Consider the following 23,312-nt stretch of genomic DNA (forward strand, 5'->3'; position numbering starts at 1 on the left):
CCAAGGCTTGATTTTACATTTAAGATTCTGGCACAGCCTGCCTGCAGCCTGGGAAGTCAACCGTCTGGGCTAACTTAATTCATCCCAGTGGGGCTTTCTTATCACTCCTGCAAGGATGTGCTAATGATCAGCAGTCCCTGCTCCCTGTGATCCGCCCAGCTCCTGACAGCTCAGCCTGCAGCCCTTTTGAGACCAGAACTGTGAGCAGACTTTTCCCAATACACACTAAATTCACTCCTTCTGAAGGACGCCTGAGCAGCTGGGCTGAGTGTACTGGGTCTGCAGGGAAAATGCTCCACTCCACTGGCCACAGAGGTTTTCACTGCACCTCTGAGGATAGACCAGGCCATCCAGAGAGGGGCTGGCTCAGATCCATTGCTCCACTGCTGTCCTACCCAGACTGTGACTCCCCTTTACCCCTGGCAGAGTGACATTGGCTTCTTGAGACTGTTGAGAAAAGGGCAAAATCTACGACCCTTTTTGGCAGGGGTTTGGACCATGAAGGGAAATCTTCTCAAGAAAATATCCTGGCTATTGCCATCATTGCTGGAGCATGGAAAAACACCACTTGCACCCTGTGGGTGCCACCAGCCTCCTTCCAAGCTTTTGGGTATGTCCTGAGATGCTCTCCCCACCCTCTGACTCCCCACAGCCATGTGCCCCATGTGTCCCAGTAGCCATGTCAGGGTGACACAAGCCAGGGAAGGACCACTCTGATGATGGCCAGTTAAGCTGGAAACACCCTCTGCTCATAGCAAAATGTGCCTAAATCTGTTCCCTTAGGGCACCCAGAGCAGGGAGCGCAGTGACAGCTGTCAACCAGAGCCACAGGGGAAGAAGGAAAAGGAAACTGCTTATACTTACACCATCATCAACTGCCAGGCCTTTGCCTGGATTCACTGAGGTTGCTGCAGGTGCCTTCCTGATGCCTCTTGTGAGGGTGTCCTCCCACATGTGCTGAGTCGGTGTCCAGTGCCTTCCCCAATGGCACCACCTCCTCTCCCAAGGACCTTGCTAACTCTGAACTCCTCCCACCTCCCCAGGCCAGTCCCACCTTGAGGAGGGAGTTTTGACACTGCCAACTAAACTAAAACCTTGTCTGGAGCTGCAGTGTCACTTGGGAGGTCTCAGGGCAACCTTCCATAGAGCGCTGGGTTGGTGCTTTGCCCACATTTTGTATCTCCCTACACAAAACACATCTGATGTGAACACCTGCACAGAACAGCAGCATGTATTTCATGCTTGGCCCTTGTTTGAAATCACTCTTGGGAATCACTGATCTTTCCTGAGGGTGACTCACACCTGTAATCCATCCTCAAGGAACAGCATCGGTGCCTGTCAGGACAGAACCTCCTGCTGTGCCCAGACCAGCCTTCCGCTCCTTGCATCAGGCTGAAAAGCTGGGACACCAAAGTTGCCTTCCTGATTTGGGAAATCAGCAGAGCAGCCATGCCTGCAGAGCTGCCCATGCAGCTCAGACCCCCAGGATGGAGGCAGCAGGAATGCAGTCCAGTGAGCGTGTACCCTCACCTGGAGCCGGGATGCCATCCAAGGAGCGTGTGCTGCATCCCTGCAGCAGCACACTGGCTGTTCTGTGAGGATCCAGCATTCAGCTGGCAGCACTACAGGTCTGCTCACACAGCACCTCCTGGATCTGCTCCAGGAGCTGCCAGAACAACACTCGCAGTGAGTGTTTACGGCTTGAGCTGACACCGCAAGTCAGAGCTTATCCAAAGTGAGGACTTGTGCCCCTGCTCCTTGCTTTCTGGTTAAAAGGGAGTCTGCTTGTTCCAGGGGTGAATGGGAGCAGAGGGGAGATGTCAGAGAAACCCCTCACCTTCCTAACGCTGCAGAGCCCTGGGTGGAGGGAGGACAGGGAGGGGGAGGCTGGGGAGGGGGCTCTCACAGAAAGGGGAGGCTGAAACGTACCTGCCTTGATAATCTGGGGTGGGGGTGGCTGGCTGGGGGCCCTGGACAGGATCATCTTCTTGGAGTCCACCAGCAGACGGCAGTAGCCCGCGATGAGGCAGGCAAAGTTGGTGGCTTCAGGCCACTCCATCAGCAACACCAGCGGCTGGAAGGCAAGAGAGGCAAAGCGCGTGAGGGCCACGAGGCTCAGCCGGCAGCGAGCAGAGCTCCACAGGGGCTGCTCTGGGGCCCGGCACTGGTGTGATTGGTGAGCTGGCGGCACTTCCAGCACAAGAAAAAACCAGCCAGGTGCACGTCCTTGCTCCAGCCCACCCAACAAATGGCTGTGCACAAGAAAGCGTCTCGCTGCAGCTGTGATTCCTGCTTGCTCACTCCCTAAGGATGAGGAAAGAGCTGGAGCCCCACTGGGCACAGGCTGTGCATGGCAGAGCCCCCACACAACTGCCTTCTGATCGACTTGTCTGCCTGTCGATGCTCTAAGCCTACCTGCAAGCACCAGTTTAACCTTGGGAGCTCAGGGAACTGGTGGAGTCTCCAGCTGCCAGAACCCCTGTTCCGCTGCAGGCACCACATCTCCCCCCCATAAACCAAGACATCTGCTTCCAGCAAGATGCCAAAGGGGCCAAGCCCCATTACAGGCTCCCCCAGCTACCACTCCGAGCCTGTGGATCTTATTTAAATCTATCCCTTTGGAAAATTAAATTGGTGCTTGGGAGCAGATGGTGTCTTCCCTTTTAGGAGAGCGTTTGTTCGCATGCTAAAAAAGATCTTTGCTTTAAAGAGAAATAAAAACCAGACACGATCTGTGTGACACGTATCACCTCACGGCACAGCTGAGCAGCAGACAGCACAACTCCCTGACTCCCAGCTTGTCCCAAGGAGAAGGAGAGCTCTCCTGGGGAAGCTGTCGGGGTGGGATTCACTCTTACCCATCCAGTGAGGTCTCCTATGCACTGCTGGGACCCTGCACAGCTCAGTCGAGTGGCTCACGCTTGGCCTGAGCCCCCAGCACTGCTCAAGGCAGACCCATGAGATGGAAAAATAATTGACAGTGCCCTCAATAAAGTCATGGCAAGGCAGCTCCTGCCCTCATCTACCCCTTACACAAAGCACCCCTACCCAAAGGACCTTTGTACCCAGTTACAGGGCTTATCTGAGGCAGCTGGGGCATGTTTAGCTGCTGTGCCTCAGGCTGCCCGTCCTGCCATGCCCAGTCTCTTGCACACTGACAGCCCTCCAGGACTCTGAGGAACTCATTTACCACATTCAGAGCACACAAAGCCTGTTTTAAAAACCACTTAAGCCTACGCAGTGTGAAAAACATTAAAGCTATTTTGGTTTTCTTGTTTTATAACCACGGGAGGTTCCTGGTGCCCACTGGCCAGTTCTGTGCTCTGCTCAATATTTGCTTTTTTAAGCCACCAAGTGAATTCTGGCAGAGGAGGACCCGCCTTAGGCCAGCACGTCACACTCTGGACCATCCAGTGCAATAAACTTGGGTGTGAAGCCATCAGCCCTGGGCAGAGCTGCGTGTGATCCCCAAGCCATGCCAGCCCCTGGCAGGGGCAGATTTCTCCTTGGGCCAGGGTAAAAAAAGTTCCCTCTTTGGCTGCTGTGCAGGAAGAGAAAGGAAAAGAAATAACTCGATGGGGAAGAGAAGTAGCCTGACAGGTGAACGTCCTCTGCCAAGAGGCTCTGCCCCTGCCCACTTGACAAGGCTCTTTCTGCATCTTGGAAAATAAACCTGAGATGACACAGATTCAAAGGGAAGTATCAAGACAGACAGAGAGAGTAGTGAAGAGATTCTCCACATAGCTTGAAGAAGGCAGGTGAGGGGGTGACCCCTCCTAGCCCAGCGCCAATCTTGACAGAACTGATGAAAGGAAACCACGTGTTCCAGTTCTGTGTCTGAAGCATCCTTAAAACAAGTGTCTTGGCTAAGCTTTCTTGGGTTTTTTCAAGCCATCTGTTGAATGAAGAGATATTTGTGCATTTTGCCCCCTCTGTTTTGTGGCAGCGATGGTTGCAGTGAACAGCTGCTGTGACCTCCCTACCAAGGTGTCCAAGCAAGTTCAGCCTCCAGAACAGCTTCCAGCAATCAGTGCTTTGGCATGCTGGGGTTAACTGTGGCACTCTGCTCTGAAAAAAAAGAGGAATCTTAATACTGATTAGCATTACAGCTTAGAATGGGGTCTTAGAAATGATTACTCTCACATCTTGACAAGGAAGCTGCGTGAGAGTTCTTCTCTAATTGTCAAGCGTTCAAATATTGTTATTAGGGATTAAATCACTTAAGCTGCAGCACTCTGGTGATCTCCACATGGCCTGGGAGCCCACACTGCCAGGGCTCTGTGTCCTGCTGATGGATTATGGGCTGTTCACAAAGACACTGAACGTGAGCAAAGCTGTTTCAGTCAGGCTGTGCATCTCCCCTGGCCTTGGCAGCTTCTCTGCTCCTCACTAACAGAGGTCTGGACAGAAGTCTTTGCCACGTGGGGTTACAAGAAGGAATCTCTGCCTTCCTCTCACCCAGGTGGTTTTGCTGAGATTGCAACAGCTCAGCTGCCTTTGGGACGTCCACCCTCCTGCCACAGCCCCCTGGAAATGGCCAGCAGATCTGAGAGTGATTTATGGGATCAAGAGGCAAAAAGACAACGTGATCACAGCAGCCTTGTTTCACTGGGAAGTCAGGCCACAAAGATGAGGTATCAAGGATGGCAGCTAATGGAGATGTTATTTTTAGGCATCAGCAACCTTGGTCACCCTGCTCCACGCAGGAAAAGCAAATGAGACCGTGCAGAGACAGCCAGGCACAGGAGAGCTGAGCAAACATTGACTTTGTGAACAGGTGCACGAAAAATTTCCAACTGATGGTGCTAATGGTAAATTCAGGGCAGCTTTGCATGGAGCTGCTCTAAGTGAGAACCAGGCAGGGCTGTGCTTTGGGGCTTCCTTGTGATACCCACGGCTCACAGCAAATGGGATTGGCCTCCTTTCCTTTGGAAACATCCTGCAAGAAGCAGGGAAGGCTCGTGCCTGTGATCAGGACTGGCCTGGTGCCCGAGGGCTGGGGCTCATGGAACATCCCTGTGTCTCCCTGCAATTGTTTCAACTTGCTGCTCAATCTCAACCAAACCTGACAAAAAGGCAGCAACCTGGAAGAGCATGAATCTTCATAAGTTTTCTAAACCCAGCGGTGCAGTAGAGCAGAGAGACTTCTGTGAGCAGCTGGAAGGCAGGGAAGGATGCAGCAGGAGCAAAACCAGTGCCATTCTTCTAGGACCCTGCTCCCTGCCCTGTCAGCACTGATTCAGATTCCCAGTGGGATGCCCAGGAAAAGGTTCATCTCTGACCTGTAATATGCCAACATGTACAGAAGGTAATTTTAAAGAGAATGCTCTTTCTACATCTAAGTGTACAGTACCAGCCTGAAATTATTGGTGTTTTGATCTTTCACTCATAATGGTTTCCTAGAATTTCTAGGCCTTTTGAGGAATGGACAGTTTTTCCCTCCAAGTTTGCTGCTCGGCAACCAGTCACTCTGGAAAGTAAAACAAAATACGTTTATACTGTATGGAGGAGATAACTTTTGCATTAGCTTATTAATGATATAGTGTTTTTTCTATTATGCCCTAACTTTAAATCAAATCTCAGTGTCCTTCTGGAAGGTATTCTATTGTTGAGACAAAGGTGAAGGTTTCATAGAAGGACATCTGAAGGAAATTTTATGTCCAGGATTTTAATCCTCATATTTAAATTAATTTATGACCTATGCAGGAAAATCTATGCATATGATAGCCCTTAAGCTTATGTGCATTTCCTTTTAATCTCCCCCCCTTTATCATGTACTCTGGGTCTTACCCTGCATTCTTTAGTGCAGTGCTGTAGAAAGATGGGAGATGAATTTACATAATTTATGTTCCCTGGTTTACTTGAGGTGCACTGCCAAGTTTATATAATACAGGCACCTGGGCCTAACGAGACAGCAGTCGATTTTTCACTTCTACACTGACCTTTCCTTGTCTCCCCTTAAGCATTATTAACTCAGCTCCATCAATACCAGGCTGCTTGTGATTAGGACCACAATTTCCCACCTGTTGATCAATGCCTTGGTTTGCAGCAGACCTCTTGCAGGTCTCTCCTTCCTTAGGGTTCAAGAAGCTGCCACCTCTGCCAGGTGAACAACTTCCTTGTGTGTAGGACTTGCAGTCCTACGAAACTGGATGGAGAGGTACCTCTAGAGACTGCAAGCTTGTGGGGGTCTCCCCTCTCAGCTTCAGTGCTGCTGCCATGTCCCCTCTCCACGCTGCTGTGTCCTGGGAAGCTGCAAGACACCTTCCCATCACTGCTGCAGCTGCCACCCTGGCTGGCTTTCATCTTCCCCCTGGCTACTCAAAAGGCTCGGGGGGATTTCTAACAAGTAGAGCCTGCTGGTGCTTTTTGGCACCCTCCACATTTCCCATCTGCTGAAGGCATCTCAGGCCTCCCCAGGCTGCAGCACACCCAGGCTCTCTTCACACCCACTGGGTGCCCGAGGGCTGCTTGTTTGGTTGAGGAGTTTTTAATTTTTTTTTTTTTTTTTTTTAAGTGAACAAATTGAATTTGGCTTTGTGGGTTTGGAAACTCATCCTCTCCACGTGTTGTCTGACTCTTGTGTTTCTGGCTGGCTCCTGTCCTGGGTGCCTGCAGGCAGCGCTTTGGGTGGCGCCGGGGCTGGCACCGCACACTGGGACGTGCTTTGCTCTACATCCCACTGCTTTGCTCTACATCCCACTGCCTTGTTTCACATCCCCCTGCTTTGCTCTACATCCCACTACTTTGCTTTACATCCCACTGCTTTGCTCCACATCCCACTGCTTTGCTCTATGTTCCACTGCGAGCAGGAATCTGCGCCCGCCCCTCCCACCCCAGGTACTGAGCCAAAGGAGATCTCAACCCCTCCCTCTCTCCCACGAGGTGACAGTGTCTCAGCTCGGCTTCATGCAAATAAAGATGGATCCAGCGTAAGGAACCAGAGCCTCCAGGTCCATCGTCACTCCAAAGCCTTGCTCTTCATGGAAAAATCCGATAGGCTGGAGTCACTGTTTGCACGGGCAGGAGCAGCGTTGGCCTCGCCTGCCCTTGTCAGTGGGATGGGGCTCCCCACAATTTTCAGACCACAATCTGGCAAGTACACAGAGGGCATTGGCCTGGGCAGCCATGGCATGTCCCTGCCACGCTCAGTTGGGGGAGCACCACTGGTTTCGGGGCCGGCTCCAGCAGGGAGGGCTCAGAGGGGTCACCATCACATCTGCAGTGAGGGGAAGGGGCTCCTTGGCTCCTTCCAGGGGGAGAGGGAAAGGCTGGACCCCAGCTGTGCATGGTATTTATTTTCATGGCAGGCTGGAAGCACGCCAGGGGCCCCTGGGACACCAAGATCAATACCCAGATTCTGGGCACAGCAGCAGCCAGGGACCTTTGTGAATTAATTTTGCCTTTGTTTTCCTCTGTCAAGTCTTGATCTCGGCTTAAGCACCGGCTGGCTGCAGGCCCTGCTGGAGACTGAACTCAATTACCCCGATGCCTTTGATTGAATTATGCCTGTCCAGCAGCCACACACCCTGTGCTCCTGCCCCACAGCCCAGCACAGGGACAGGGCACAGCCTGGGACAGCTCCTCTGTTAAGCTGCAGACACTTGTCTGGGCTCAGGTGATCCGGCTGTCCCCCAAACATTCTTCCTTCATTCTCATTCAGAGTGCTTCAGCAGCCTTTTTTCCAAAGTCAAGACTGTTAATAAGAAAAAGCCCAGCGGTGTGTAGCTGTGTAAATCAGAGAGCAGAAATGCTCCCTTGGAAAAGGCATTTCAGTAAAAAACAAACCTTCCGTTTCTGCAGGAGCTGCAGAGCTGCACAGCCAGGGGAGCCTGGGGCTGAGGCAGCTCTCCCCACTCCTCCTGCACTGGGGAGCCTGGGTGAGCGTGGTGGGCAGTCATCCACCCCTCTGTGCCCCATCAGGGCTGCTGGGCTTGTCCAGGTGCCAGGCAGGAGATGCTGACACTGTCCTTCCTGGGATACTGGGAGGCAAAAGAGGACTTGGCAGTGCTGCACTGGGGAGGAGAGCAGATGCATGCCTGAAGCCCAGTTCTGAACTGGATAATAAGCACTGGCCACTCAAATGCTGGTCCCAGCACTATCAGGCAGCAGGAGGGAGATGCATCTCTCCCCTGGGAGATGCAGGGCCCCCTGAGCCCTGGACAATGCCCCCTGCACAAGCTGCACTTAATGCATAAAAATCACAGGAGACACCATGTGCCACCTCCCTACCCCCAGCAAATCTACGAGCCTCAGAATCAATGCCTGACCACCAGCAAGTCCACAGTGCAGCAGGAAGAAAGGAGAAGCAACAGCCACATCAGAGAGGAGACTTTGCCAGACAGGAATGACCACGAAATCCTGCAAAACAGCTGCACCACTCAGCGCAGCTGGGGGAGTGCTGTCCTGCCCCCAGCTGAGGGCTGAGAGCTTTCTCAGCATTCCCAAGCAAACCTGCCTTGCTCATTCGTGACTGTTGAGATGAAACTTGCTCCTGTCCTACCCAGCAGCTCTCACAGACCTTGCAGGGAACAAAAATCCTTCTTGGAACCAGGAGCAGAGGCCTGGAGGCTTTTGTTCCTCTGCTCCTCTGTGAGGGGTCCTGTCAGCATTTGCCCCCTCCTTGCTGCACTTGCAGTGGCAAAAAGCTAAAGAAGGCAAAGCAGAGGTACCAGCCCTGGGTTTGTATCCCAAATGTGCTGTTTTAAACAGAAACTGAAGCCCAGGATGGAAAAGCTCCAAAACAAACCAATTAACTACCTAGTGAATAATTCATAAGACAAACACCATTTCTTTTGCTCCCGAAATAAATGCAAATGGTTTACGATCTCCTCAAGATCCAACAAGCCTGCTTGTTACCTGAAAACCTCCCCCAGCTCCTTCCTGGCAGGTGAGTCTGGGTTGTGGTCACAGGACAGAGGGGGATAAGGACTGCTGGTTCAGTCAGGGTGTTCAGACCTCCATGGATGCTCCATGACCTGACCCCTTTCTTTAACCCATCATTTTAACTGCCCTGAGAAATTCAAGATGGCCTTTCTGCACAAACCCCTGAACCATCACTGACCACCTGTGTTTCCACCCTGCAGCAGCACCAGGCACAACGTCCCAGGGGGACACCCCGTCCTGCAGTGCAATCCACGGGGCTCCAACAGGCTCCCAGGGGTGATGTGGATCTGACAGGTCCACAGAGCAGTCAGGACACTCCTTTGAGCACAACCCTCTAATTGTTTGCAGCCAGAAACAGATTTATTTGCAATCAGGGGCTTTAGCCAGTGACACGTTCAGTGCAATAGAATAATTGTAGAAAGCAGATTAGCACTGCGAGGTAATGATCTTTTTGCCTGCTTTTCGTAGCCTGCCTCATCCATCGCTGTCCTGAGCAGGATTAGCATATGCCTCATTTTGGAGCAGATATTCTGGCTTTAAATCCCAGCCCTTTGGATAAAGGCTAAATGAAGACAGATGACAGCAGCCTCAGTGCTGGCAGGGTGCTGCTGAGCCTGCTGAGATCCACAGATGGGGTGCTCACTCCACTCCAGGCAGGCAGAGGGGCTTTTGGTGGCTCCAGGCAGCTGCCTGGAATTTCTCACGGAGATAAAGCCACTGTGCTTGGGGGAAGGATGTGAGCTGGCTTTTCTCCAGCCTTTGGGGGGGCTGGATAGAGGGGACACAGGAGAGAGTCTTCTACAGCGGGAGAGGGCTGGTAGTGGTACAGAGTTGATTGGTGCTGCAGAGCACGGCTGAGGGGAGCAGCACAGCGGGATCTGTGGACAGGCTGTGTGGGAATTGCTGCCTAATTCACAGCAGATGGACTCCAGCATCACCTAAGCCTCCAGCACATCTGTCGCTCCTGGGGCCAGGCTGTGCTGAGGGGGGGATACACTGCTCTCTCCCCACCAGGGAGGGGACAGCGGCACCCCACCATGATCCCAGTGGAGCCAGAGCCAGTGCCACACATCTCCCTGCCCAGCTCTGGCAGATGTTGGAGCAGCCACAGAGCTACATGACAGCAGGGACAGCCACGCTCTGAGCGCTCACAGGGAGCCAGGAGCAGTCACAGGGTTGTGACCAGCCTATTACTGATGCATTAATATGGTGATTTTATACACACAGATCCGAGGGGTGCAGGCACCAGGAGGAACCAGCAGGGTTACTCATGGTGCAGAGGATGTCCCTTGGTTATTCCTGCTCTATGAGCAATAAGGAGGAGACCAGGGGGCATCTGCACAGTCCAGACAGCTGGAAGGGCTGGGCAAAGAGGGTTTCCACCTGTCCAGGCTACAATAGGGGAGGTTGAGGGTTTTGAAGGGTTGGGACAGCCAGAGCAGGACACCAGGACTTTAACTGGGCAACAATTGACCTCAGTGGGATGCAGAAGAGGGAATGTTACAGATATTACAGTTGACCAAATAACCACTGAGTTATGAATGCAGAAAAAGGGCTTCTTCAATGAGGCTGTTGGAGGGGAGAGCTGAAGCAGAGGGGGTGAGGATTAATGTGACTCTGGCAGAGGCTACTGGGGTATTACTGCAGTTCAGCAGATCTGCTGGGCCAGGCACAGCGGCAGCAGGAAAACAGACGATGGAGGAATTAATGAGCCTAGTGGGAAAAAGCACTAAAATCCACCAGGACAGAAGGCAGCAGAAGAATCCTAAACAAATCCACCATGATTACATCTGCAAGACTACAACTGCCCACAGAGCCCACTCCTTGGTGTGCATTCCCTCCTGAGCCCTGTGTCTTGTCATCCTCCTTCTCCTGCTAGTTGTTGTGTGGTGCACTGCTGGTCCTGTCAGGCCCTGCCACCCCTCCTCAACCCTCATGGGTGCCAAACCCTTCAGAAAAACTGTCAGCAATACAGCAAGAGCTTTGCTTGCTTTCTTGGTGTCCGGTCCAGCAGCCACAAGATCCTAAGGATCTTCCATTGGCCTTTGCTCAGGATTTTAGCAAGCTGGGACATGTCCCCAGCAGACTCAAAGGCAGATAACCTCGTGCCTGCCCCCATTATCCTCCCCTGGCAGTTGGCAAGATACCTGGGGGAGCTTGCTGGACCAGGGACACAGTGATTTCTTTTCACACTCTGAGCCTGACACCCATGGCCCCCATAATTTCCAGTTCATTCAGCAGGCCTGCAGGGCTCTACAAGTTCCACCAGTGCTGTTAGTGCAGAAACCCTCCCAGTCCCCTCCAGTACCTGCACCCAGCCCAGATATGGCCATGTACTGCTCCTCTCCAGCCCTGGGCTGTCCTGCCTCTGGAGGACCCTGCTCAGACCATGGGGCAGGTGTTTGGGTCATGGCCAGAGCACCACCATCCCTGTGGCCCTCGGCACCAGTCCCTGCCCACGTGGCACAAGGAGTCAGACTGGCAGGGGAGGTGCCACAGACCACACGTCCTGTGACTGCAGTGTGGAAGGGGCTTTGGAGCCTCTAGAAATCCCCAAGGAGACGCTCCAACACGCACCTGTGACCTGAATCCCCCCAAAGGCTGGCCCCAGACCCCCAGTCTCACACCGCACACTAGCCCCTCTCCCCGGTGCCTGCCTCCACGGCACCCGCGCCTACCTTGGCATCCAGGATGCTTGTCTCCACCCGGGCCACCCCCTGGTTCTCCCTGAACAGCTGGATCTTGCTGACCTTGCTGAACTCAGACAGCACCGTGGTGAGGTTGGTCTTCAGGTCGATGACGTGGCTGATGCCGTGCCGGGGTCCCACCAGCAGGGTGGTGGCTGGCTGCTTCTCATCCTGGGGAAAGACACACAGACAGACAGACAGGGGTGAGTAAAGGCACCCTGGGGCTGTACAGGCTGTGCCTGGCCCTCTCCAAGGAGCCAAGCCTCAGTGTTGGCATCTTGGTCAGGTCTCGATGGCCTTTGCAGAGCAGCAGCAGGTGAAGCTGCTGCCATGAACCTGCCTCCCTGAGCCCCTCTGCAGGGCTGGGAACAGCGTGCAGGATGCCAAGGCTATTTAAAATGAAGCTCTGAACTGGCTGTCCACGTGAAATATTCAGGCTCACTGGTGTCACTACACAAAAGTAAGAGCGTGTTACAAATCTGCCTGATCTGACACTGCCTCTGAGAGAAGGAAGCAAAGGAGGGAGTGAAGGTATTTTAGAGAAGAACAAAGACCAAAGCCTTGGATATAGGGATCTTTCCTGCTCTGGTCTAGAAGGATGCTTCAAGCCAGACATGGAGGAGAAGAGGAGCTGGGCAGAGCAGTGCAGAAGAGAATAAGGAAATGCTTTGTACTCCTTACACATAGTGCAACTCATAGGAGGGCTGAGAGTCATTGCTTTGGTGTCAGAGATGGGAGAAAAAGGGCAAAGCACCCACATCAGATGCTGCCAGGCCACGATTACAAACATGTCTGAAACTACTCCAGCTTCACTGAGCAGGTCATCTAGTTGCCCATCAGGGTGGCAAGAACAGAATTGACCCTGACCCTGCAGAGCTGAAGATCCAACCTATTGACAGCAGAGGCTCTGAAGGCTTTACTGGGTGGGCTTGGACCTTGTCAGGGGAGAGCAAGAGACTGAGGGAAGTAATTTCTGTGGGAGCCACAGCTCCCCTGGCTCTCCCCTCCAGCACACACTCAGGGCCACTGCCCACCCCGAATTACCGTACCAGCCCCACTGTGTTGAAGAGGACCCCAGCGAAGGTCGGCAGCTCGTTCAGGATCCTCAGGTACTGCAGCTTGGCCTGGGCCGTGGAGACCTGACAAAACACATCACAGAGATGATAACCATGAGCACAGGGGGAGGAAATGCAAGAGGCTGGTGCAAACTTGGGGGGGTCTCCAGCAGGAATGGACAGGAAGTTGTCAGGAAACTCCAGACATGGGCTGTGCCAGCAGGAGCTAACTCAGAGGCAAGGCACAGCCAGGAAGGAGCCCCAATGCTTGATGTATAACCCTCCTGGGGGGTACATATCCCCCTCCCCAGGGAGCTCTGAAGGCTGCAGGGACCAAGGCAGTGGCTCAGCAGCCGCCTCCAGAGCTTTCCAAGCCCAGAAGAAGAGATAACAATAAACTGATCTGTGCCACCTCAGCCAAGCTGAGAGCTGGATCTCGGCTGATCTCACCCCTCAACCTCACTGCACTCCCTGAAACCCAGATCAGCTTTTGGAAGTGGATTCAGGAGAGTGTCTATCTGGCTGTCTCCCTAGCATTTATCTCACATCCAAGGGGGCTTAATAACAGGAGCCCCCAAGCAGCTGGGGACAACAGGCTGGGGTTGGGGGCAGGCTGACACCCCAGCAGCCCTGAACCAGGACAGTTTGTGCTGGGCTCACCTTGGTGCCGCCAGGCTGGTGCTGGTGGGCTTTGAGCTGCTGCGAGAGGGATTTCCGGAGGCTCTTCTCTTTGATGAGCTGCAGGAGCGAGGGGGGCAGGAAGGGCTCCAGGCCCCACTCCTTCCTGTGGGGAGAGAAGCCTGCATGAGATGCCAGGCCTGAGACACTTGCTGATGGGCAGAGAGGGACAGAAACCAGGGATGCTGTCCCAGAGCATCGGGCTGCATGTGGTGGGACCAGGGGCTGTGCATCACTGCTGCCGAGGCCAGGAGCCAGTGGCCAGCTCAAGGGGAGTCTCTCAGGGCATCTCGTGCTCTGCACCCCAAAACATTGCTGAGAGCACTCCAGTTACACAGGGGAACAGGGAAGGGGCACAAAGGAGGGTGGCACTGAAGATGGGGACAGGGAGCAGGACTCACTCCACATTCTTGAGGGAGACCTTCTGGCTGGGGCGGGTGGCTGAGACGGTGATGTAGATGTGGAGGGCAGCCAGCCCCAGCAGCATCTCTGGCTTGGGGTCGGTGCCGAAGCGCTCTCTGATCACATCGTTGCGGCTCTGCAGGAGGGAGGAGAGGCACAGATAAACCCAGGGACAGGCACGTGCCACCTGAGAGATGCCTCTACAGCCCCAGCTCAGCAGATGTCTGGGCCATCAGCTCCCAGTCCCCTACCTGGATGTACAGGTACTCGAACGCTGCAGGATCCCGGCGCAGCAGCTCCACCGGGTCCTTGGGGAAGAAGCTCACACGGAAGAGGCATCTCATGCCATGGTAGTGTGTCCTCTGCACAACCTGTGGCAGGAGCAGAGGGCAGCAGTGAGCCCAGGAGCTGTATATTTGCCTGTAGGGCAGGAGACCCCCCTCTCCTCTCTTTTGGGGTGGTACCCCATTTCTCTTCTCCGTGCACCACCTCATCCTTTCATCCCGAGAACAGCCCAGCCTTCCTTGGTGTGACAGCTTTGCCTGGTGCTGCAGGGGTTTATGCCACTCAGGCTAACACTTCCTCCATGATCCCCATTTTATCCCTGGCCCTGTGCAGTGCCAGTTTCCTGGCTCTCCTGGGCAGGTCAAGGATGTTCATGAGTGCTGTCTGCGGCTCCCCCGGCTGGAATACAGAGCACCTCCATGGTGCTGTCAGTGTGGGATGGGTAAAACCCTGACTGTCTCCCTCTCTGTGCCCCGGCCCCTGCCCAGGGCCATCCCAACACCCTCCCACACCCAGCATCTTACGTGGGCCAGTGGCTGCTTGTCCTGGAGCAGCAGGAAGCGGTGGCTCTGCTCCGGGCTGGAATACTCCAGGACCAGGGCAAAGTGCTCGATGTGCCTCAGCGACAGGCGGTCCTGCAACGTCACCATCACGTCCTGCAAACACCACGGGCATCCCTGGGTGCGAGGCACTGGCTGCGTCCCAGGCTGGGAGCTGGCACCCCAGTGAGAGCCCAGTCCCTCCCTGGCAACGGGGGCCATGCTGGTGAAGGATGAGGCTCGGCAGTGACCCTGCAGCAGGAGGTGACCAGTGGCCAGATCCCCAGCACCTCGGGTAACACTGTGGTGGTGCTGAAGGGGTCTGCAGGGAGCTGGCAGGGGGACTCGCAGGAGCATCCACCCTGGCTGGAGAGCAGGCTCACGGCAAGGCGGAAAGTCAGGAGAGGGAGAAAGAGAGCACGATCCCATCCCTGCCAGCTGCAAAGCGTGTCGCCTGGGGAGGCAGACGGGCTATCCATCACGCCAGAGCAGCTCCCAGCCAGCCAAGCGCTGCTGCAGCGCTGGGGCACGGAAGCAGGAGACGAGGAAAAATGGAACTGGGCAGGTGGGAGGAGAGAAGCGCGGCGGTGCCGCGGGGGGGAGCGGAGGGGCTCACCTTCACAGTGGTTCGGCCGTCGAACGTGAAGGATTTGATCTGCCCGTTCTCCAGGAAAACCTTCAGCACGTTGGGAATGAGGAGGAGAGCTTCTTTCTTCAACATGTCCTGGCATGTGGGGCCGGCAAAGGGGGAGGCGAGGAGGATGGGGGGGAGGGCATGGAGAGGCAGAGGGAAGATGGAGAGAGAGAAGTGAGTGTCAGTGATGGAGCGATCGTGGCATCCTCCACTGCTCTGGGCTCTTGCACTAAGAGGCACATTTCCCCTGGAAAGCCAGCGCTCTGCTGAGCTGTTGAGAAGAGCAGAGCTGAAGAAATTTGGAGCCGCCTGACAGATTCACCCAGCCAGCTCCCAACAGCTGCACTGGGAACTGAGCATCCTGCTCTGTCCAGCACATGCCAGTGCCCATGCCTGGCAGCCTGTCCTGCTCCCCTGGCAATGGCCAGGGTGGCTCAGAGCCTGTCCCCCTCTCCTGACCCTTACCCCAAGCCTAGCCCCCCTCAACCCTGCCCATCCCCTCTGCAGGAAGTTGGGAGAAGGCTGGTTTTATTTAGCGAGAAGCATTTCAATCAGATAATTACCTAATTGATTTTGCTTAAAAATAGAATTTGCTAGAAGCACTTTAAAGGGTTTTTTTTTCCCAGTTTTACTTTGGGGCTATTTTTTTTTTGCATGCTCATTAATAAAACCTTTCTGATGAAGAGATAAAGGCACTGGGCTGGAACACTGCAGCCTCCATGGCCATGCATCAATGCCCTTGAGACCCTGCCCCATACACAGGCAGTCCTGTGAAACTTCTGGCATCAGGTTGGAAGCCACAGACCTTCCTTAGGGCAGGCACTGGCACTGCCTGGATGCCTCCCTTGGGTGCCCATGGAGACTCAGATGGGAAACAGGTTTCTAAGGCAAATTTTTGGGGCTCCATCCCACAGAGCAATAGGGGTTGTCCCCCCAGCACTGACCCAACATGTTGATTGTGCCCAAAGGCATCTTCCCTGTGGGGCTCCCCAGGCCAGATGGCAGAGCCCAAACTGGGAGAGGAGCCCTGTGCCCCCAGACACCTCACACCCACAGCCCTGGGGACACCTCAAGGGGGGTTACACACAGAGGAAGGCAGGGCAGGACTTACTGGGTCTGTCTCGCCGACTGTCACCTGCTCTGAAAATCGGACTTTGGCCGGGTTGGACCTGAGCTTCGCCTTCTTGGCTGCGCTGATGAAAGCAGATTTGGGAGACTGGAAAGAGAGCACTGGGTAAATCCCCTTCCTGCCTTTGGAGTTGTGGCACCTCTGCCTGCCTTTGGAACCGAGGTGTGGGGAAAGCCAGACATGCAGCCCAGAGGAAGCCCCTCTGAAGCCAACGTGATGATGGGGAGTGGGCAGCAAACCATGAAATGGGGAGTGGAAAGCAAGTTCCCTTTGTTGTGGTTTTATGGTGCTGCAGGCAGGGCCAGAACGATGAGCAGCAGCCCCTCAAGTCACAACAGCAGCCTCAGCACGACAGGGAGGCTGCACCCCCAGAGAGCTCACGTGTCCAGCACCCCTTGTGCAGGCTGAACTCCGGCAGATGCCAGCCAGATCTTGCTTGGAAGCACCAGCACTGGTTTGGATGGGAGAGACAAACCCCTTGGATGTGAGTCTGCAGCCACAGGGAGATGGGAGAAGGTGGGACCCTGGCTATGGGTGGATTTTCCTCCCTCCCTCCTGCGAGGAGGCAGTGACAAGGACAGGGAGATGGCTGCATGCCCACGCTGACCCCAAGGGACTGCGGCAGCTCTCAGACCCCACAGCTTGGAAGAGCCTTGGGGTGGTGGGGTCCAACAAGTCAGGTGAGCTGCCTGAGTGGTGTCCTGGAGTCTCCAGGGACCCCACCTCAGTCTCCAAAAGGGCTTTTAACCCCTCTCCTGGCTCCCCTGGAGGTGGCCATGGCCTCGCCTGTCTCACCTGGTGGGTGTGCAGGACCGTGAGGATGATGAAGTCCTTGGCCTTCCTGTGACAGAAAGGAGAAATGAAGGTGGATGGGACCTTATGGTGATGACCTCAACATGTGCATTTGGCTATTGAGAGTACATCCCACCCTTCCCAGCCCAGTGGCAGCCAGGACCTTTGTGGGTTCCTTGGGGTGCTTGACAATATGGCTGTGGATGCTTTCCCAGTGCTGCCCACTCCTTGGCCAGCTGGGAATAGGTATGGCACTTGCTCCAAGGCACTACCCCTGCTCAGGCTGAGGCTTCCCCACCCCAGCAGTGACCATCCGTGACACTGGTGTGCATCAACACCCCAAGGCTTTGGCAGGGGCGCAGCAGACTGGCATGAGCCCCCTCCCCGGAGGTGATGAGGGACAAGTGTTGTCCTCACCTGACAAGCTCGATGAATCTCTCTCTGGGGGCTTCACTCACATCCTCATCGTTGATGGCCAAGATCTGGTCTCCTGGCAGGAGTTTATCCTCAGAGGGGCCGCCTGCCAGGAGAGAGGGTCAGGGCCAACCCAGGCATCCTGGAGCTGCGGGGTGGAGGGGAAGTAGGAGGGTCCCAAGCATCCCCAAAGCATTTGCCCCTGTATGTGGCTGTGGAGCACACCCTGCAAGCCCACAGCAGGGGACAGGAGAGGACAGGAGCCCAGGGAGGGGTCCCGCCAGGGAAAGGTGCCGCTGTGCTTCCTGGCACGCCTCGGCCGTGTCCGGGGACCACCCCCACCCCCTGCCTACCTGCTGCCACCGACCGCACCACCACCGGCCTCTCGCTGCCAGCCACGAAGCCGAATCCGTAGAGGGGGTGGCGCTGGACCGTCACCTGTCGGAGCGTGTCCGAAGGCAGCTGCCCACATTCCATATCATCGCCACCGCGCTCCTCCGGCATCACATGGCTGCGCTGCGGGGCGGAGGGACAGGCTGTCACACACCCCACCACAGCGGCCCTCCCCGCTCCCAACGAGCCCCCTGCCACCTGCAGGGCAGCCCCTGCCAGCACCACCAGTCCCAGCAGCTTCCTGGGACATCCACAGCCCTCCCCTGCAGAGTGGCACTGCTCAGTGCCTGTCCTTGCCACAGCGCCAGCAGCGCGGGCACGGGGACGTTCGTGGAGATGTCCTCCAAGGGTAAACCATACCATCTGCTCCCAGCATCTCACTGTCTAACCCCTGCTTCAGCATTTCACTTCATTAGATGGAAGACCTGTGTGGGATAAACTACTGGTGGTGTGGCTCTGGACATTCCCTGAGGGATGGCACTGCTGTGAGGCTCAGAGGAGACAGTGGCCCTGGCGCAACAAGAGGGCTGGCTCTGCCGCTCTGCAGAGGTTCAAGAGCAAACTCAAGTGCTGGCTTTTTCATGCTGTATAACACGGCTCTGCAATATTAGAGACAAGTGGAAAGAAGTTCAGCCAGTCTAAAAACTGGGATTAAGGCAGGCTCAGCCACGGCACTTCAACCCAGTCTCCACCGCCAGCCCAGGGACTCCTCGAAGCACCGACAACCTGAGCACCCATCCCAGAGCAAGGTCACGCCAAACCTGCCCTTGGCATCTCGGAGCAATGCCAGCCCTGGCTCCAGGCTGCTCAGCAGGGCTGTGAGCCTGCCATGAGGGAGCAATCCCAGCCCCATTGGGATGGCCACAGAGCACAGCACAGATGGCAACAGGCACAGCCACAGCCAGAAAAACAAAGTGACGAACGCGCCGCTGTTTCTGTGCCGCTCATTGCCTGTTCCCGTCCAGACTATTTAGTCTATTTCAAAAAGATCCTTCCTGGCCTCTTGACAACGCTCCAGTTGTTCCACCTCTTATCAGTTTAGAATTTGATGCATCATCCATCTCATGCTATCTTGCCTGTATTTCTGACACCCCCCCACCCGCTCCTAGCGCCACGTGTTGGCTCCAATGCAGAGCCAAGGGGGACGGCACGAGGGGCTGGAAGGGGACGGGAGCTTCTGGCATCTCCACACCAGAGCTTTGGGCTTGAGCACATCACTGCCAGCAAAGACAGCCCTGTGCCCAGCCTGATCCCCCCAGTGAATGTCTTAGTTTAACAAGATTACAACTTTGAAATTAAGAAGAAACGGGGTGGTGGGGGATGATGACACTGGGAAAAAATTCCAACATCTTTTTTCAAACCTATGACAGTGACCTACCCAAAATCCTGTAAGGGAGCAGAGCCTGGCCCTGGCCCTGCTGCCATGTGTCCCATGGGAGCCAAGGAGAGCTCTGAGCACCAGGTGCCTCTGCCCAGGGTCAGGGATACAGCGGTGGCCATGGGTGAGCTGTGCTCTGTGGTGATGGGGTGTCACCACAGCCAGGTCCACAGTGACCCATTCCCAGTGCCCAGATGGACATATACCCATGACTTTCCCCTCCCTCGTGCAGTTCCATGGCTGGTGAAGCAAAACAGTGAGACCTGGGGAAGGGAACTGCTTAGGAGAAGAAGGGTGTGGGCATCTCCTGGGGCAGGGGACCCATCAGCAGCCCCAGCAGGAGCAGAGCCAGCTGCATCACCAGGAGAGTGCAGCTGTGGGGAAGTACAGAGTAGACCCTCTCCCTTGTGACTGTCTCTGTGCTGCCTCATTAACTGCTCTGCTACTCCCATGAGCATTTAAAAGAATAACAGTAACAACTACCAAAAAAAAAAAAATCACACAATTCAACCAATTTTCTCAAACAAACGTTATCCAAAGCCATTGTGTGCAGCTGAAAGGGGGACTGAATGTAGCACTGCATCTCCACAGGCCTGGCATGGCCGGGAGGAACACCTGGAATGTGCAGAGATGGAGCTGGCTGCCACTAGACAGCAGTCCCTGAGCTGCTGGCTTCCCAGGGAACACTCCTGCTTTCATCCTCCCTGCACTGCAATTCCAGCCCCCACATCCACAAGCCCCTGGAGCTCACGGACACGAGGATGAGCAGCAGGGCTCAGAGCACTGGGATGCCTCAGAGAAGTGGCTGAGCTCAGCAGGACTGCTCTGGGGAAACAGAGGCAGGGGTTTGCTCACCAGGTCACAGCAAAGCGGATGACAAGCTGCAGACCAGAGCTGCCCACTCAGAGCTGTTGTGCCCCCAGATCTGTCCTTTTGTGTGCAATCTGGGGGTCGGTCTCACCCTCACTCCTCCCCAGGGAACCCGCAGCTGAGCCACCACCGAGGGCCACCCAGAGACCAGGGACAGCGGCCTCTCAGGCAGCCGAATTGCCATCAGAAAAGGTTAGCCAGGAAATCTCTGCAGCTTAAACAGACAAAAGGAAAAGAAAGCACACCTCATTTCAGCCACAACCAGTCTGCCATCCAGCGTCAAAGGGAAGAGGGGAATAAAGAGATGGATACCGACAATAAAAAGTCCTTTACCAGGCTCTTAAGCTGCTCCTCTCCTGATAAGACTTTGACGCTGCAGAAGCATTACCAGGAAATTAAATAAAAGAGGACGAGTGTCCTCGTAAGCAGGACTTATCCACTCCTGGAGAAGCAGTAATGTGCTCAGCAGCAGGTACAACATGCCTTCTGCAGGCTGTGCCTCTGAACTTCCTTCCTGCAGCAGCTCTCCCACGCTGGGCTGGGGGCACAACGTGAGCTCACCCTGGACCAGAGCAAGAGGTCAGAGAAAACCACCAGCAGCAGCAGGTAACTCCGTCCCTAGCACTGCTAATTGGCCACACCCCAGGGGCCACACTGTTTGGAAAACACCTGCCACCCCCTCGGGGGGCACAGACCAGCACTGCCCCTGTCCCACCGCAGGGAGCAGATGGTTATTCATGTCCATTCCTCCACCCTGCCTGTGTCCTTGCCTGCTTGCTGCCCACCCTTAGCCCAAGAGGCTGCACTGCAGCCCTCGTGCCCTTGCACAATGCCACCAAGAAACAGCTCAGCACAAAATAAAAGGACTCCCCAGGAGAAAGCCCCCTGTGTCTGTCAGCAGCAGGAGCCCACCACAGACATGCCCCTGGCTCTTCACGGTGTCTCGACTGGCATGGCATGAAGACATCCCTCTCCTGGGGCTTGGACACTCATCTTCTGTGCTCAGAGCTCAGACACCAATCTGGTCACGCTCTGCCACACAAGGTAAGAGAGACGTCAGCTCTGTCCAGACACTCCCCATCATCACACACCACCAAGGGATGTGCCTTCAGCTTCCTGAGCATCTTCAGACCTCCACGCCACAGAGCACGGCTGAACCCAGATCCTCATCCCCCTCAGACAGAAAAAGGCAGAGCGGGAGTTACTCCAAAAGCTGACGTGCTCATTTTTAATTTCCTACTGCAATAAATTCCTGTTTCCTCAGAACTGGTTTTCTCCCTTTGCTGTTAGTGCTGACTGGCCATCTGCCACCAAAACAAACCAGTACCACCTGCCCATGAGGAACGATGGTCTCCATCTACCCATTCACTCATTTCCGACTGCCTTTAACCAGGATGGCACCAGGTGAAAACACTTCCTGCAGCCCAAGAAGGGCTTAGGGCTGAGCTCCAGGATGGGGAGTGGGTATGGAACGTCCTGCTCCTTCTGCAGAGGGGCAGTTTGCAGGGGTGGGTGCCAGCTCTCCTCCTCCCCCTTCCTCTGCTGCCGTGAACAACCCAAGAACAAACAGAGCCCGTGGATTCCTGTCTCTCCTGCTGCAAAACCATGCCTGGCTCCTCCATCTGCCAGGCTGCAGTTGGTGAACGGCTTGCGAGGCATGTGGGATCTTGAGCACGTGTGGCAGCGGCAGGAAATGCTGGGGAGTGGGCCAAGAAGTGTTTTTATGTGGAACATATGGCAGCTCCAGCCTCGTAGCCTGGTCTCCATCTCAGATGGAGCCCGTGGGGCTGCCAGGGCGTGTGGGGACCAACGGCAGGGGCAAAAGCAGAGTGGGCAAAGCTGGCTGGCACAGGACCCATCATAACATGCATCCCTGCTCCATCAGCCCTGTATCTGCACCTAGCAGGCATCTGGTCACCTTGGAAGATGCCACTTGGCCCATGTTAACGTGTCAGACACTCCCAGCAAGGGCAAACAGATGCTGTACTTCCAGAGCGCTGCGAAGCCGCTGACTCTCAGTGCACACAGAGCCTGGCAGCCCAGTAATGCTGCCCCTGCTCTGGCACTGTTTAACAGCTGACTGGAGCGAGGAGGGCTGGGCTGAGGGGTGCCAGCCTGGCTCAGACCAACATTAAAGGCAGCAGAATGACCCAGGCCTTCACGGCTGAAGTCCTTCATGGCCCCAGCCTGCAGAACCGCAGGCTGTGACCGCTCTGCCATATGGCCCACGACTTTACCCCCCTGTGCCCCAGCTTGGATTTGCTGTCAATATTGGGGATCAATTTAAAATCAGCAGAGCTGCTCAGAAGGATTTTAGCTTTACCACGGGTGCTGGCTCTGTCCTGAGCTGGAGGGTGAGCCAGGTACGCTGCTGGCACAACAGTCGGGTACCAGATGGCACCCGTCCGAGGGCACAAACAGCCCTGGCTCTCAGCACAGGGACAAGCAGACGGTGACCAGCGTCCCCCAGCACTGCCAGGGCTGAGCTGCTGGAGAAGCTCGTGAGTGGCCAAAGGCAGCTGTAAATAACGGAGCAGCAGCCGCAGCCTGGCTCTGGGCAGCAGCTGCAGCTTCTGCTCAGCCCGCATCGTTTAAAGGGTCCTGGCATTTCAGCCGAACACAGGCAGAGTGGCCAGGAGGAACGGGGGCTAGCTGGAAACCCCAGCACCTGGGATACCCTGGGGGTGGCAGAGATGAGTTTAGTCCTCCCTGGCTGGGAGTGGAGCCAGCTCGACCTGGTGCTCAGGGGGCGAGAGGGGCCATCCTCACAGTGCTTATTACAGATAATACAGCCTGGCCATGGCTAGCAAAGACCCTGCACCCCAACCTCCAGACACGCTCAGGTCAACAAAAGAAGCAGCTTCTGCACGGGGAGAGACTGTCCTGAAACAAGCCCTGTGAGACACGATCAGATGCACCACCGAGAATCAAAGCTCAGCCTGTATCTCACCTTCCACAGGCAAACAGTCACAAACATTGTCTTGCCTAAGACTTGGGTTCTCCAGGTTAGAAAGGAGAAGAGGGACTGTGATGGGGCACCTAAATCCAGCCTGATAGTCGTCAGGGAGCTGGCAGTGCATGAGAACTGGAGGGTACCTGTGGAAAGAGGTTTGACACATGGAAAAGGCAGGACTTCACCACCCAAGAGCCAATTAATCCCAGGAGCTCAC

At 55.3% G+C, this 23,312-nt stretch overlaps 1 protein-coding gene across 4 annotated transcripts in view; it reads right to left on the minus strand.

Moving 5' to 3' along the window:
• The window catches only part of FRMPD3 (FERM and PDZ domain containing 3), a 56,082-nt gene that overhangs the window by 10,190 nt on the left and 22,580 nt on the right, over positions 1-23,312 (minus strand). Inside the window, exons 2-13 of one of the 4 annotated variants that reach the window (XM_050310479.1) lie at positions 17,855-18,017; positions 17,505-17,607; positions 17,091-17,136; positions 16,278-16,382; positions 15,149-15,256; positions 14,518-14,649; positions 13,960-14,079; positions 13,708-13,844; positions 13,289-13,412; positions 12,623-12,712; positions 11,565-11,744; positions 1,930-2,074 (exon numbers count right to left, since the gene is read on the minus strand). In XM_050310479.1, the coding sequence (XP_050166436.1) occupies positions 1,930-2,074; positions 11,565-11,744; positions 12,623-12,712; positions 13,289-13,412; positions 13,708-13,844; positions 13,960-14,079; positions 14,518-14,649; positions 15,149-15,256; positions 16,278-16,382; positions 17,091-17,136; positions 17,505-17,607; positions 17,855-18,005 (1,441 nt within the window). In that variant the 5' untranslated portion in view covers positions 18,006-18,017. Of the gene's footprint in view, positions 1-1,929; positions 2,075-11,564; positions 11,745-12,622; positions 12,713-13,288; positions 13,413-13,707; positions 13,845-13,959; positions 14,080-14,517; positions 14,650-15,148; positions 15,257-16,277; positions 16,383-17,090; positions 17,137-17,504; positions 17,650-17,854; positions 18,018-23,312 lie in introns of those variants that run through there. The other 3 variants (XM_050310482.1, XM_050310481.1, XM_050310480.1) reach the window with 3 other exon arrangements.

Source organism: Myiozetetes cayanensis, unplaced genomic scaffold (genome assembly GCF_022539395.1).
Source record: "Myiozetetes cayanensis isolate MyiCay16 unplaced genomic scaffold, myiCay2020 scf15, whole genome shotgun sequence".
Taxonomy (NCBI): Eukaryota; Metazoa; Chordata; class Aves; order Passeriformes; family Tyrannidae; genus Myiozetetes; species Myiozetetes cayanensis.